The sequence below is a fragment of the Talpa europaea genome, assembly GCF_964194135.1.
Source record: "Talpa europaea genome assembly, chromosome: 12".
Classification (NCBI taxonomy): Eukaryota; Metazoa; Chordata; class Mammalia; order Eulipotyphla; family Talpidae; genus Talpa; species Talpa europaea.
This window is the reverse complement of record NC_140079.1, coordinates 11253399-11269553: the sequence shown is the minus strand read 5'-3', so window position 1 is coordinate 11269553 and position 16155 is coordinate 11253399. Positions and strand designations below refer to the sequence as shown.

Genomic DNA, 16155 nt, shown 5'->3' with positions numbered 1-16155 from the left:
TTTAACAACTTGTCCAGGAACCAAGAACCCTGAAATATTTTCCATTCATGGACCTTTTCCTGATGTGCTGATGTCTAATAATTATCATTAATTTTAAAATACTATTAAATGTATTCTACAAAGGAATCTGGTTGCACTTACCATGCCAACACCATTCACACCATTGGCACATCTGATAAATCTATTAACCCCTGTATCCTACCTTACACATCCAGGGGCCACAGGTTTACAAAATACAAATGTTTGCATGGCTACAGGTACAAATTCATACGTACTACACATTTAGTGAGGAGAATTACAGAGTGGAGAAAATTATATCAACCACTACTAATAGTTGCTATGAATATCTCACAATAAAAGCAATCTAAACATCTACCCAAAACAAAGACCACTGACATACTACACACTGCATCTCTTATGAACTGGAAAATGAGGCTGCTGTTCTTTCCATGTCCCTTGTACTTAGATCCCATCAGAAATCAAAAGGTACCAACCATTCTCATTTGTCTGAGTGCATAATGATGCCGTGCACAAAACCCAACTCTAACTCTACTGCTTGTTCAAATCAGGTAATTAATTGCCACACTTACTTTTGATTCTTCTGGGACATATACCCTATTTTTAAAAGTCTTACCTCAATGATTATGCTATTCTCTCTCTTCCTTCATGTTGATCAAACAAATGTATTCAATTTAAGTTGGTACCTCTCATTATAGCCCATATTTAATGGCCTGCAGGATAAATGGGTCAACTGAAAAATGATGAAACATTCAAACATTTTATCAAATAGGGAGAAAGCGCTCCACTTGTTAGGCTGTAGAAGGACATGAAAAACCTTCATTTTGGCTGAAACAACAATTCACCACATGAACACAAACATTTTTCTTTAAAACCATCTAAGAACTATAACTAGAGAAAAATTTAAAAGAACTAAATTCCCAAGGGACTTCCTAAATAAGCCAGGAATTGAGGACACTTTCATATTCAGGGCAATTAGCAGAAAGGGATGCAGAGGCAAGTGAAAGACCAAACCTTTGCTTGAATGAGGGTGTAATGAGGCTGCCATCCCTGGAAAGCCATTCAACAAAAGGTGATGGCAAAAAATCATCAGTAATTGTTGGTCCAATTAGACCAACAGCTGGCATCTCTTCCATCATTAAAGTGTCTCTTCATCATTAATGGGAGACATCCATATTATACTCACTCACTATCCAGTTTTGATGAGAAAGAATATAAATGCAAGAAATAATCCACCTGTGGCTAACCATCATTAATCATAACCCTACTGTGATCATTTTACGTGCTGCCTCAAATTCTTTTTTTTTTTTAAGATTTATTTATTTATGCATACAAAGAGCAGGGATTCAGGCCAAAGGTGTGGGGGGTGAGAGGATTCACTAGAGACAGAGTGGGGAACAGAACAGGCAGATCGACTGAAATACACCGCTGAGGGGAGCAGCAGGCGAGTCAGGAGAGGTCTGCTGCACCATGTGGATTGCTCCCTGGCCGGCTGGGGGATAGAACTCATGCTACAGTGGCTGCGGATAGCATCATAGGTTGCATCTTAACCTCTTGTGCCACCAGGGAGGCCCACGTTGCCTCAAATTCTTAATCATTACAAATATCAGTAAAACAAGTCTCTTTACTGAAACTTTATCTAACTCTTACTTTTTAACATCAATTTCTGCATATGGAATCACTGAGGTGAAAGGATAAAACTCCAGAAAAATGCTAATTTAACCTTTTATAATTCTATGTGCAGCATCTCCCAACTTCCCTGCAATCTCCACATCAATGACAGCAGTGATCCTTTTCATTCAGATATCTTTCCAAGTCATTTATTCCTAAAGGCTAACCACTTTGCTATATTCTTTTCCAAATAATTCTTACACAGCTCATTAGCAAATATAAGGCACAAATAAGGTGCCTCTTACTAGTTCCTCAGAAGGAGAAGGTACAGAGCTGGACCAGAGGACTGAGACTGTGGGATTCAAATGCCAGTTCTGTGGATCTCTGAGCAAATGTGTAACTGCCCGGAGACTGTTTCCTCATCTAAAAATTGGACTGAAAGACAGCCCTATGCCTTACTGAGGAGGTCAGTAAGATTCAGTGAGAGAAGGTTTAATGAGCAATTTTGGTGAAAAGTTTAGAAAGGGAAGAAAGTTAGACCAATAAAAGTGAAGTACGATTTTAATCAATTTTTCTCAGTATGATGATCAAGTCTTGGCCATAATGATTTACAACAACTGACCAGCTGTTATCAACCTACACTGCAAAACTGCTTTCGTATTAAGATTGCACTAAAAGGCAAATAAATGAGCCAGCACACCTACCTGGCAGTTCTACCTGCTCTGTGAATGTATGTGTTGGCATCCTCTGGACAATCAAACTGAAGAACCCAATTCACAGCCGGGAAATCTATACAGAAAGCAAGTCAAGTTAGGAAATCAATTTTGAGATCTGCCCTGCCACACCACTTTTATTTTACAAAATTACTACCCACAACTTTCTATCACAAACTGGTATCATCTCTGAACTCTATTAAAAATAAAGTTAACTGTGTGAACCAAGAGATAACAAGCATGTCTCTTCTTTCACAAAGTGAACTAAAATTAGTGATGAAGAGACAGATTTATGTCAGACAAATAATGAAATACCCCGAAATTTAGTAACCCTGAAAGACACAATTCTCATGGGCTCCCAGGAACTGCAAAACTGGTTTTTAGGTTTAAATAGAGGTCTACTTTTCCTTCCACTCCCATCTACCTTTGAGTTAATGATGTCTTTCTAAATCCCTCTTCCTATTTCCCAGCAATAATTACTCCTCCCTGTCTGTATTTCTGGCTATTGAAGTTTCCACTAACTTCTTCACTAGTCTTCGTTCCAGTCATTAGATAACAAGCATCAATCATGCACAAATCTCTTCATATAAGCTTTTGGTGCCTCATTGTTAAATATAAAAGACCATCCAATTGAAGTCCACAGGGAAAAGCCTCAAAAATGAAAGACAATCCCAAAGAGTAAAGATGAAACTCCAGAGAAACAAACTGTGGAGAGAACTTTTAAAAATTTAATGTCTTCAGAGAGATAAGACACTGCATCCATTAACCAAGAAGGAGGCTATTTTAAAAAGGCACTCTTAGCTTCATTATAATTTTAACAATGAAGTTGAATATAAAACCAAGAAATCTTCTGTGAAGAACAAGAAAAGACAATGAAATGGACAGTAAAAGCAGCAGAAACATTAGAAAATCAAAAAAGTCAAATATCCTGCCAGAAAGAGAAAATAGGGGCAGTGGAAAAAGAAAATGTCATTTAAAAGACATGAAGAAAACCATGTAAATACACAAAGTGCCTCAGCAGCAAAAATTACAACATCAAAAGAATGTAAATACTGAGATTTATTTACTCAAACACCAAGTAATAATTCAAAGGTAAGTTTGCTGAAATTCAAATATATCAGACTCTATTCCATACTGCTCAACACCATAGCTATTTCTCTTGAAATTGAAAGTATATTAATAGAAAATAAATAAAATTAAGTAAGATTAAAAACCCACTCCTTCTTCATTTGCACTGGCCAGATTTCAAGTGACCATGATCATCCAAAGATCATTACTAAAGCTGGGCCATGAATGTAGGAGGGTAGGCAAGACCTATTCTTTTTGTGTATGTTTAAAGTTTCCCATAATCAAAAAAATTAAATGAATTCACATTACCACTTATGTATTCTCAGCCTTTGCTCTTACCTCTTAATTAATTTTCCTCACATCACAAACCCATTTGTTTAATATCATCACAGTGGCTTCTTGAAAATATGAACACATTAAATATTAATTATTTTAAATAAAAATTAGCTGGAGAAAGAATGGATTTCATTGTCGTTATTAGTGATATCTATCAAGGTTCCAATTTCGAACGAAACATTCTATCTTTAAACCTTTAACCCTCCTGATTTTGTATGCTGCTCAGGATTCAGTGATGTAATTATCATGACGCAACAAAACACAGAAGATGAAAACCTGGGAATTTTGACTGATGTAGCTGAGATAACTAACATTAATAGGCTATCGATTACTTATTTTTCTTACAGGACCAAATCAATTCTCCCAGTCAAACTAGTTGAAGTCCCGAAACATACCCATATATAAGAAATTTGTATTCCCATGATCACAAATTATCTCCTTTTAAAACACATTCTTACCCAGACCCCTGGCTGCAATATCGGTAGCAAAAAGCACTGCAGCTCTCTTGCGGACAAATTCATTATAGACTTCCATCCTTCTCATCTGCTGCTGTCGACCGTGCAGGGCCAGGATAGAAACACCAGGACGGAGCCTGCAGAACACTCGGTACAGATATTGAACCTAGATGGCAACAGAAAAGGGAGTCTGGGACTTCTGGATAGCAGGATTAAGTAAGCCTCCAACATGAACACCATCAACGCTAAAGATGCCTTAAGGAAGTTAAGATTCCACGGTTGGGAAAATAGAGCACAGAAGGGAAAATGGAGCCTGGAACTGTGGTCTTAAATACTTTTTGTTCACATTGTTTTTTAGAAGAATTTTGGGGGAAAATGTGGTCCTATTACATTTTTCACTTGATATCTGACATTTTTCAAAATGTAAGCAATTGCAAAGAAAGTAAATTCTGGAAAAATGTCAACATTGATGTTTTAAAATGCTTATTGTATCTTAGAAATGTATCTAGTAGATTCTAAATAGCAGAGCAATTTGATACCCACTGCCAACTGCTTAAGAATATGAAGAAATAACGAGAGGCTACTTACGCATGTGGGATGGGAACCCTCAATTGTGAAGAATTTTGTTAGGGGAGGCCCCTAACAAAATGTGAAGAAATTCTCCTTTGAGAAGAAATCTTACATCATTTCTTTCCCTCCTTAAACTCATTTCCTCACCCCAAAGAATTCTGTCTTCATAGTTTCATGCTTTGGGCCTCCCTGGTGGTGAAAGGGGTTAGGATGCAACCTATGAAGCTATCCACAGCCGCGGCAGCACAAGGTCGATCCCCGGCCAGGGAGCTAGCCACATGGCGCAGCAAACCTCTCCTGACTCGCCCGCTGCTCCCCTCAGCAGTGTGTTTCAGTCGATCTGCCTGCTCTGTTACCTACTATCTCTGGTGAATCCTCTCACCCTCCCACACCTCTGGCCTATACCCCAGTTCTTATATGCAAAAATAAATAAATCTTTAAAAAAAAAATAGTTTCATGCTTTATAGCCTCTTATGGATCATTTTATCACAAATCATGATTTTCTACAACAAACTATATGAACATCAATTTTTAACTTCTTTTAAATTTTCTGTGCTCTAAGGTTGCATTAAAAGGTCTCTTCTCAGACTGAGCTATTATGATTATTAGTATAGAACTGACCAAAACAAGATTAGAATTTGATAGAACATTAGACATAAAAAACCAACTTTATTTTAAATATATCTCTTGATATGAGACTAGATAGAACAAATATTTTTATTTCTCTTTAGTTTATGCATTTAGAAATGAATAATACTGACTAGTAGACCTAGGTAGACTACAGCAGCATTTATCCCTATTTTTCTTAAAAGTTGAGAAAATTTCTTCATGAAAATAGAATATGGACTAGAAGGAATCTTAACTCTTTGAGCTCCTGTAAAATATATCAAAACCACGGATGACAGATTATTACAAGTAATTTTATCAGCTAAAAACGCCATTAAATCTGTTCAAATTTCACTGGGGAAAAAAAAAAAAAAAAGGAAAACCACTTGAATTGCAAAATGTCTTGCTACCCAATCATTAATCACTCACTTGCTCAACAGCAGTATTGCTGCTAGGGAAGTTTCCTGACCCCCAAGACTATGCACCAAGATGATCAGTGATAAATGGACGCAAGTCTTCTTTTGCCAAGTTTTTAAAAGGGCCACCAAGACAGGGGAGATCGGAAAGGAGAACCTGCAGACCTAAGACTCCTCTCAAGCAAACCAAACTCAGAAAAGCACATATGGGAAGACATGTAAAGTGAGCCCATGAAAACTTTCTGCAATGTGCATTTTTGGAATCAGCGCTGAACTTTAATTCCTGGCACCTGAACAAACCAGCTGAGTTAGAGAACTATACAGAAAAAGTCATGTCAATTCTAAGTAAGGAGTTTAATTCTAACTTACAAAAACAAAAGTCACTGCAGGAATTAAGCTGCAACAATTGCAGTTTCCACTTTCCAAAGATCACTCTGGCTACATGGAAGAATAGTAAGAAAGGAAGTGACGGAATGGAAAGGCCAACCAGCAGGTTAAGCAGAATTAATAAGCATTTTCTGTATTTTCACACTGCTCTGTAGCATGGGAGGTGGTAAGAAATGGTAGCACCGATGAGAATTGTCACTGAATATAGGATGCAGACAAGAATTAAGGATTCAATCCTTTACTAAAATGGGGAGCATAGGAGGAAGTATACCTTAGGAATAGGAATCTTAAATTGTTTCTTACATTAAATTTGAAATGCTCAGAATAATTTGAGATGACACACAACTGGAAATATTCAGTACTCCAACAGATATTCATGTCTGGAGCGCAGAAAGAGGTCAGAGCTTAAGATGTGGATTTGGCAGTTGCCAGAATTAGCTGGAAATGAAAGCTACAGAACTGAAGAGGTCACCTAGAAAGAGAATTGCTATGAAGGTTTGAGGCACTCCAAACTGTAGGCAGCGGAGAACCCAGCAAAACAGACTAACAGAGCAATCAGAAAGCAAAAGGAGATAATGGATTAGTGAGTGAAGTCATAGAAATCTAAAGAAGCCTTTCAAGAGGGAGGGCATAGTCTCTGTGTTCATGCTTCTGAACAGTCAAGAAAGATGAGGGCTAGTAAGTGACCACTGACTCTGGCAAGCTGTATCTAATAAGGTCTGACTCAGAAAAGGGCTAAAGACATGAGGCAGTGATGGAGCTAACAGAGCTAAGTCTTTAAAAGGATCTGAAAAACAGAAAAGAGGCAGGAAATGAGACAAGATATTTGTTTTTTATTCTTGAGAGAAACATCAAAAAATGATGGAAGGAAATGAAGAGAAAGGGTATCTGCATCAACAGTGACCTGGCACAGGTGAGAGGATGGTGTCTGGAGTACATGTAGAGGGCAGGTTCTAGGCAGATGCAAGGACACTTCATTCACCACAAGAGGGAAGGCAGAGCATTAGGGAATAGAAATTTCAAACAAAAAAATTCTAAAATTTCCTTATATGCAGATACCAGAACAACTCTGCTTTAAAAGATGTCAAGTTCTAGAACTCTAAAACATATACTTCAGAAAGTAAAATCTGAAGTCATTCTTTACAAAGTAAAAGAATGAAATAATGAGTTCTGCACTTCCCCAACAAGATACCACCACTTATCTTCCCCATAGCTGAAGGGAAACTCACCTACATATTTATCATGCTAAACTACTTCAGAAGCAATAAATCTAGAATCAACCTTCTACACGCCAACTGCATGTCATCAGAGACTACAAAATATAGTAGAGGAAAAGTGATATACACATCAAGCACAGTCCCTTCTCTTTGAGATAACAGATCATTTTGTTTGTTTGGGGGGTGGGGGAGACTGTTCTCAATCACCAGTAACCATTCCTCAGATAAAACTCATTGGCTATGATACTGCCACTACCCAATTTGCCGAGTTTTCTTATACATCCCTGGACCCTTTCTTCATAGCACATGGCTAGCATTGAAAAATATTTGGCAGCTGAATGAACATATAAATACTAAAAAAGATGAGGAGGAAATGGTTGAGAGTAACAAGGGGATTCAAGAGTGTCAAAATGACCTCTAAGTGTAATATTTGAGCTTGGATTCAAAAGACGTTAAAGTATCCCCCAGCATTAGGGTGAAGGCATGGATATAGGGAGACCAATCCAGAGATCAGTAAGAATAAAGACATGGAAGCTTGGAGACACATACTTAGTTCAGTACTCATAGAGGGCTGGTGTGTATCAGATGGTAAAGTCTCTAGTGAGCCCAGCCATTCAACTGTTCTAGCAATATTTAGTGAGGGCTACTATATTCTAAGGGTTGTGCTAGGTGCTAACAATCTTAAAATTAAAGGCACTTTTTGCCCTTATTGATTTTGATGTCTCATCCACTTATTCCTTTAAAACTAAGATAAAGGCTTCTCATTATCTAACAGATCCCTCAGTAGATCCAGCACTATATAACAGAATAGGAAAGAAAAAGTGTTACTTGTTGACTGAAATTTTAGAAGGGATGATTTGATATGAGTAACATTAGAAAATAAACCCAATATACCTCTTTACAACTGGAGAAAAATACAATACTTTTCTTCTTCAGGTGGCTTCTCAAAAAGGAATATAGCACACTTATTTTTTGCTGCAGCTCACAAACTATGTAGTTCTGTTCCAGAGTGGCAGGGGTGCTTTATGGGAAAAAAAAGAGGGAAAATATTAAAAACAGGCCATGATGGATAACCATGAATATCAAATCAAAAAAAAAGGAAAAAATAATTTTTACAATGGCATGCCACTCAAATTTCTCACATACACATTTATATATTTATACCCCAGAAGAGAATTTCTCAGTTGTCTCTAAGAAAATGAACTCAACACATGACTAAAATACATTCAAAATCCCTTATCCATATCAATAATACACATGCAAATAGTGGTCACCTCTGAAAGGGTCGGGTCCAGATCATCAGAAGGTAAAATGAACTGCCTAGGCCAATGATAAAGCACACTGTAACAGAGGCGTGGATTTCAGAGATATGCACACTTATCAAAATTCAGCAAATGTACTCTTGATTTGTTCATTTCTTTGTATGTAAATCTTATATCAAGTAAAATCCCTATACCAATGAATTTTACTTAAATGTGTACTGAAGCACCTACAGAAATTGTGCACAGATACCTGCAGTTCACTTTGAAATGCAAAAAAAATAAGACGTGTTGATGTACAGCTAGAGGGACGGTTAAATGAATAATTAATGGTACCAAGTGGCACATATAAAGTGTTCTATGTGAAATTCTTTCAGTTGTGCTGCATATTTGGAATGTCTCGTAAGATGTTAAGATAGCTATACACAAGCATTTACTCTTTGAACTAATAAACCTCCTTCTAGGATTCTGTCCTGAAAACTGACAAAAAGATGTTATTCTTGTTTGAATCCTGAGTCAAAAATTATTTTTGAAGACACTTTAGACATAAGCAAACAAAATGTAACAAAACCACTTTTGACATTAAGGGATTAAAAAAAGATGGTACTTATAAAGCAAAATAGATCAAAGTCGACCCATATGTCCATCAGTGGGGAACTATTATCCATCCACACAATCAAGTATCATACAACTGTAAGAAAGGAAAATGGGGGATGTATCCTCATGTCATTGTAAACTCTAGGATGCATGGTTAAGAGAAAGAAGCAAAGAGCAAAAGACTACATAAAATTTGCTAGCCATTTATCAGAATGGAGTATATTTATATACACATACATTCATAAATAGGCATTCCTGTGTATATCTGTTTATATTTTTTAAAAAAAGGGTAGACAACCCAAAAACTAAAAGTTGAATATTCAAAAAAGGGAATATTCAAAAAAGAATGAATTGAATTTTTTAAAAAAGCAAAATGAAACAAATGAGCCTCTCCTGATAGATATCAAGTTAATAGCTTAATGACAAAAAAATTCTTTCAAAGGAATTTGATTGTTACATCTTACTGGGATATATGAAGGAAAAAAATGCAAAGAAATCTAAAATTCATAAATAATTGCACTGTTTACAATAATACTGGCATTATCCTTAAACTATATGATATACTGATAAATGACGCAAATACATTAAAGATATTAAGAATGAAGACATTTGGCATTATACATACATGTGCATATATGTCTGTATATACATATGTATAGAGCTATGTATGTGTGTGGAAAAGAATCCATATGTATAAATCAAAGAGGCTGAGTAAAAGGCCATTATCTTAAATTTAATTTTTAAGTATCAACGTGAACTTATGTGTTTTTTTTAAAAAAAAAAAAAAAGTAAAGAAAATAGTTGCCTACTGAGAAACTTGAACAAAGTGCTAACCTACTGGCACCTAGACTATGATGTCTAAATACATTATCTTGCTGAAAAGATTCTACATGAGACAGAAATGTGTAAGTCACAGAAATGTGACTACTTTGCCAGAAAGCAAGGAAGCCAAAGATTGCTGAACTGTGCGTAAAGGATCCAGGTGACAACTTGAACCTCCTACTAGTCAAGACTGGAATGATGAAAGACAATTTGAATATTCATAATACAGTAATAATTTCTATTCACTGAAGGCCAAAAAAGAAGTATGTTTAAATCTGTTGCTTAATATCTTTAAATTCTAAATTTATCATTAAGTATCATGAAGTTTATGAGCTCATCTTAATAAAGAAAAAAAAAAGCTCACCCTTGGAAAATGCCAGAGAACTCAGTCAAAAAATGGTAAACAAAGTATGCATTCTGGTATCCTGGTTGTGTAAGAACCATACCTTAGATAATCAAGTAGGTGGTATGGTAAAGCTTGTTCATATAAAAGTATTGTAGTCAGTGCCTTCCTGGTGGCACAAGGGGTTAAGACACAACCTATGAAGCTCTCTGCAGCCACAGCAGCACGAGTACGATCCCTGGCCAGGGAGCTACCCACATGGCACAGCAGACCTCTCCTGACTCGCCTACTGCTCCCCTCAGCAGTGTATTTCAGTCGATCTGCCTGTTCTGTTCCCCACTGTCTCTGGTGAATTCTCTCACCCCCCACCCCTCTGGCCTGTAGCCCAGTTCTTGTATGCATAAATAAATAAATCTTTAAAAAAAAAGTATTGTAGTCTATGATTATTTAATCAGAACATCACAATTTTTCATATCCTATTGAAATAATGAATCTAGGCATTCATCATCATTGACTTAAAATTTAAGGTTAAAAAGTTATCATCCCTGCATAAAGGGGCTTGTTTGTATCACATGTTTTGGCTGAGAGCACTATAAAACCTTGATTGATATAAAATAAAACAAAAAAACCCTGAAGACAATAGACCACAACCAAGACAGCTAGGACTTGAGGTGCTGAAGGAAAAAATGGAAAGAAACAACATGGCAAGTCTCATATTAACCTTCACTTTTCCCTCAAAGCATCAGCTTATTTGCAAGACAGATGAGAGATGAAGTAGCAGCCTGAGGCCTACATATATCAGTCCAAGACCCTAGAGAGAAGGAAACCAAGAGAAACTAAATCTGAAATTCTTCAATTTCCCTGTGAGGAGTATGCCAAGCTAAATACAGCACACACGGGCAAAATGAGTGGAAACAAGCAAAAAGCATAAGTAGGAAGCTCAGAGCAGAGTAAATCCCAGTAGTGTCTCAGTGCTCTGAAACTCAGAGCGAGTTTTTTTGGTTGAAGGGGCAGGGACCCAACTGTCTTTTAGCCGAGACCCCCAGGGGGACTATGCTGTCAATCAGTGCATACCCCAGGACTCAAGGTAAGACAGATATGGAATATCCTAAAGTCTAAAAGGCAAAGAAGCCGAAGTCAAGGTAATCTGTCCTGACACCACTCGTGGTTTTGCTAAAGCCCAAAGATAATAAAATATTTTTTAAGTCCAACATACAACATAAGTTCTTTTTTTTTTAATTATTGTTATTTTCATCCTTGTTAAGGAAAATCTTTAAAAACATACATTACCTTTAAATAACAAAAGAACGGTCACCGATGCCAACAGAAATAATAGAAGCTAGAGTATAAAAGATATCTTTGAAGTGAAGAGGAAAAAAACTATCAAATTTTCATTTCAAAAAAGATAAAATAGAAGCTTTTTAAAATCAAAACAGAACTTTTCACTAGAAATCGAAATCCTGAACTAAAAAGTAAATATTTGAGCCCTAGAAAATGCAAGAAATAAAAACATAAGAAGTATTATTTGGGTAAGTCTAAATATTGATGTTTCAAAAATGCATGGAATTAAAATACTTCATGAAGTAGTATTTGTGGAACAGAGAAGAAACAAAGAGTAAGTTAAATATCAATGACTTAAATGTTCCAGTTAAAAACAATCACCATACCAATAAATAATAGAACCATAAGTGGCTTACAAAGACAAATGTAACATACACAATTGAGAAAGTATAAGAGCGAAAAATTTACTGTGCAAACACAATGACCAAAATAAAGATTAATAACAAACTGAATTTTAAAGCAAGAGTATTAAGTACTTATGTATGTATGCATGCATGTATTATGAAATGCATAATTTCATAATGATGATTCAAATTAACAGGAAATAAATTTGTTTGCACCTAATAACAAACTCAGAGACCCAGCAAGCCCATTCTTGGGCCTACATCCAAATAATATGAAATCAATAACACAAAACTCCCTATGTTCTTCAAAGTTCACAGCATCATTATTTACAATAGCTAAGGCACTGTCAGACAACTGGATCAAGAAAATCTGGTATGTATGTCCACACTATGAAGTACTACTCAGTCATAAGAAAGGATGAAATGCAGCCATTTTCATCAAAATGGGGGGGAGGGGAAGAGGGGAGCATGAGAGAATTATGTGTTGTAAAGGAAGTCAGAACAATAAAAACAAAATACTGGATATTTACATAGCAGACAATTGAATAACGTAAAATACTTTCAAAAACCTGTGGACATCAATAAATATTATGAGCACTCTGAGGCTAAAAGGGAAGGGGGAGGGAAAATGAAAGATTAAAAAATACATATATGTATATTAATATGCTCTTTTACATCTTAAATACTGTAATAAAAATTAGTATTTTTGTAAAAATTCCATAACATAAGCTCAGAATATCCATCTTAAATTTGAAATACTTCATAATTCATCAGAATTCAACTTAAATTCAATGTGAAATACAGCAAATCAGTCTGGTCCAAAGGCAACTATTTTCTCTTAAAAAGATATTATCACCCTTCTGCTAATGTAGCAATAAAAAAACACACACTGGCATAGTTTTTCTATGTACTATGATATTCAATTTCAGAAAGATCTAAATGTTATTTTTTGGATCCTTCACAATTTGAGAATAGATATTATACAATGCCTTAAAATATTGACTACTGTCTCTCATGGAGTATTAACCAAATTGATAAGTTGCTAAAGGGGAAAATTCAATAATCACAAAATTCATAGCAGCATCTGCTTTTTATAGTGCGCCAGGTCAATCTGAAATTACAGAGTACTGCAGTCATTATTTTCTAACTACAGTTCTATAAAGGATGTCACTAAGATCTGCCTTCTTAAATGTTCTCCAAAAGTCTCATTTTCTACAGATGATGGAAATGTATTCTGAAAATCATTTATGAAATAAACAGTCCTTGCATTCATTTTTTTCCAACAAACCATGATCCACAGATAACAACCAACTTATTATCTACAGAGACTGGCAAAAGGAATAATATGTACAATTAACTGATAAGCTATAAAAGGTTTAGAAACTTTCCAATGATTATCAGTATCTGGCCAAAAAAAAAACACTAACGAGTTTTGGGAAAAAAGCAGAAAACAAACAGCATAAAGAACTAAGAAAAAATAATCAACAGATATAGTCTTTAGGTTATCAAATTAGTCGTATCAAGAACTTTAGTAAGCTCTCTCAACACAACTTTACAAAGACCAATGTCTACCCAATATTAAGCTTTAGCTCAAGTAACTCTTGCTATTCCATTCATGAACTCTCAATATTCAAAGTTACCAGTACTCAGATTCTCCAAACTTTATCCATTAGGATCACCAGGTAGTGGAAAGTCCGGCATCTTATCGCATTTTAAGCCTAAATATCTATTGGTTGAACAGGTCAAAGTGGGCCTGAATGCCCATATTCCCTGTATTTGAAGGCTTTCCAGGAGGATAACCCAATTCATTTTCCCCATCTATTTCTTTTTAGACTAACATTTCATAGCAAGAAATGAAAGCTTTAAGACAAAAATAACAGTAGAGTTGAATCCATACAGATTCAAATTTACAAATTGAATTACTGGAAAACACTTCTGGAAGCAGAGTATTTCCATGTCGGCAACAATGATCATGTGAAACACAGACACACGCTTCCAGTTATATCAGAATACACTTCAAAACCTATTTCCCACCTATGAGACTGGCCCATACCAAAAAGGCCACAAACAACACATGTTAGCAAGGATGTGGAAAAAAAGGAACACTCGTACACTGTTGGTGGGAATGTAGACTAATCTAGCTCCTATGGAAAACAGTACCGAGGTTTCTCACAATATGAAAAATAGATCTGCCATATGATCCAGCAATTCAACTGCAAAGCATCTACCTGAAGAATGCAAAAACACTAATTTGAAAGGTATATGCAATCCTCTGCGCGTTGCAGCACTATTTATAATAGCCAAAGTATGAAAAGCAAGCCCAAGGACAGGAATTAATTACAAAAACACAGTATACATACACAGTGGAACACTACTCAGCTATTAAAAAGGATGACCTCTTGCCATGAGGACAGCATGGAGGGGATTAGGCTAAGTAAGATAAGTCAGAAAGAGAAAGCAAGTAATACATGGTTTCACTTACATGTGGAATAAAGAGAAACAAAAGGTCAGATAAAATCAAACCATCAACAAACCCCAGAAATCTGACTGTAGAACTGAGGTTACTGGAAGGAGAAGAGACAAGTGAGGAGCGGGAACAGTGGCCTGCGGTGAAGGACGGCGGGTGCCCTGTTGGAGAGTGTGGTGCGCTAACGACACCTGAAGGGTGTGATCCCATACTTCTAAATCATACACAGAGCTATAAACCAATATGACCTTAATACAATTTTTTAAATGAAATTTTCAAAAAACCTAATTCCACCGATACATTTACAGATCACAAACACCCCTACACTTCTATAGCCACAAACACATGTACCTTATTCTTCCGTTTTTAGTGAGGTCAAAACAGCTGCTTGAACGTTTTAAACAGAAAGGTATTTTGCTAGAAATTAATCCATTTGATAAAAATGTGTTCCAGAGCATATTAGTCCTACATAATGAAGACCTAGATCTAAAGAATGATTCTGCAGCGATAAGATTCTGATAAGTGAAAGAGGTAATATTCCTCTCCCATGCTTTAGAGAATCACAATGCGTATGAAAATATTAAATTTCTCAGAAGTCTTAAAGTGAATTGTTTTACTCAACATTTGTTATTTATCTATCCAGGAATACATTTCCTCCCACACACACCAACTCACCCCCATTTTATGATGGATAGTGAATACCTGTTCACATCTTATGAAAAATTATTTGTTCCCCAGAATACTGCATCAGAGAATTCTCAAAGTTAAAGGTGCAAAAAATTTTAATTTTTACTAATATATTTATTATTCTTTCCTTATCTAATACAAAAGACCTCTCCTAGAAAAGTAGCATTAATTTGAAATATCAAATTCTTACTGAACATTGATTTTGACAGAATTAAATATGGTTTCAAATAGCACATACCTGTATTTTGCTTTTTCATGAACCCAGACATACTCAGGGTTTTTCAAACTCAGTCGTGCCAGATCCTTCACAGATTTGGTTTGTGTAGCCGAGAAAAGTAAAGTCTGACGTTTCTTGGGAAGATTTTCAATAATAGCATTCATGGTATCAGCAAAGCCCATGTCCAAGATTCTATCTGCTTCATCAAGAACTAAAAAAGGGAAAAGAACTTTATCAAGTGAAACTACAACATTTAAGCTACGTATTAGGCTAAATGTGATGTGGTACCTGGATGGGATCCTAGAAAATAAAAAAGATGGAATCTAGAATCTGGAATTTATAGAATGTATCAATATTAATGTCTCACTTTTGACACAGTTATGTAAGATGCCACTCTAGAGGAAACTGGGGGATCAGTACACAGCATCTCTGAGATATCGCTGCAAATTTTCTATATCTCTACAATTATTCCAAAATAAAAAGCTGACTTAAATACACTCTAGGCAATGTCATCAGATATAGATGAATATAAGTTAAAACTCTTAGCAACGTCAAATACTGAAGTGCTTAATTTCACGTAAGAGACATTAAGTATACAAGTATATAAAAAGAATATAATTCTATCTTGATTTTAAAGCAAAAAAGTCTAGTTGCAATCTCTGAATTTAGAACCCATCTGCC

At 35.8% G+C, this 16155-nt stretch overlaps 1 protein-coding gene across 1 annotated transcript in view; it reads right to left on the bottom strand.

Moving 5' to 3' along the window:
- DDX10 (DEAD-box helicase 10) overlaps positions 1-16155 on the bottom strand; it is a gene marked incomplete at its 5' end in the record, with an annotated part of 219133 nt that overhangs the window by 191848 nt on the left and 11130 nt on the right. Inside the window, 4 exons of the mRNA XM_084251435.1 lie at positions 2334-2418; positions 4205-4367; positions 8292-8418; positions 15496-15685. Of these exons, the coding sequence (XP_084107561.1) occupies positions 2334-2418; positions 4205-4367; positions 8292-8418; positions 15496-15685 (565 nt within the window). The remainder of the gene's footprint in view (positions 1-2333; positions 2419-4204; positions 4368-8291; positions 8419-15495; positions 15686-16155) is intronic.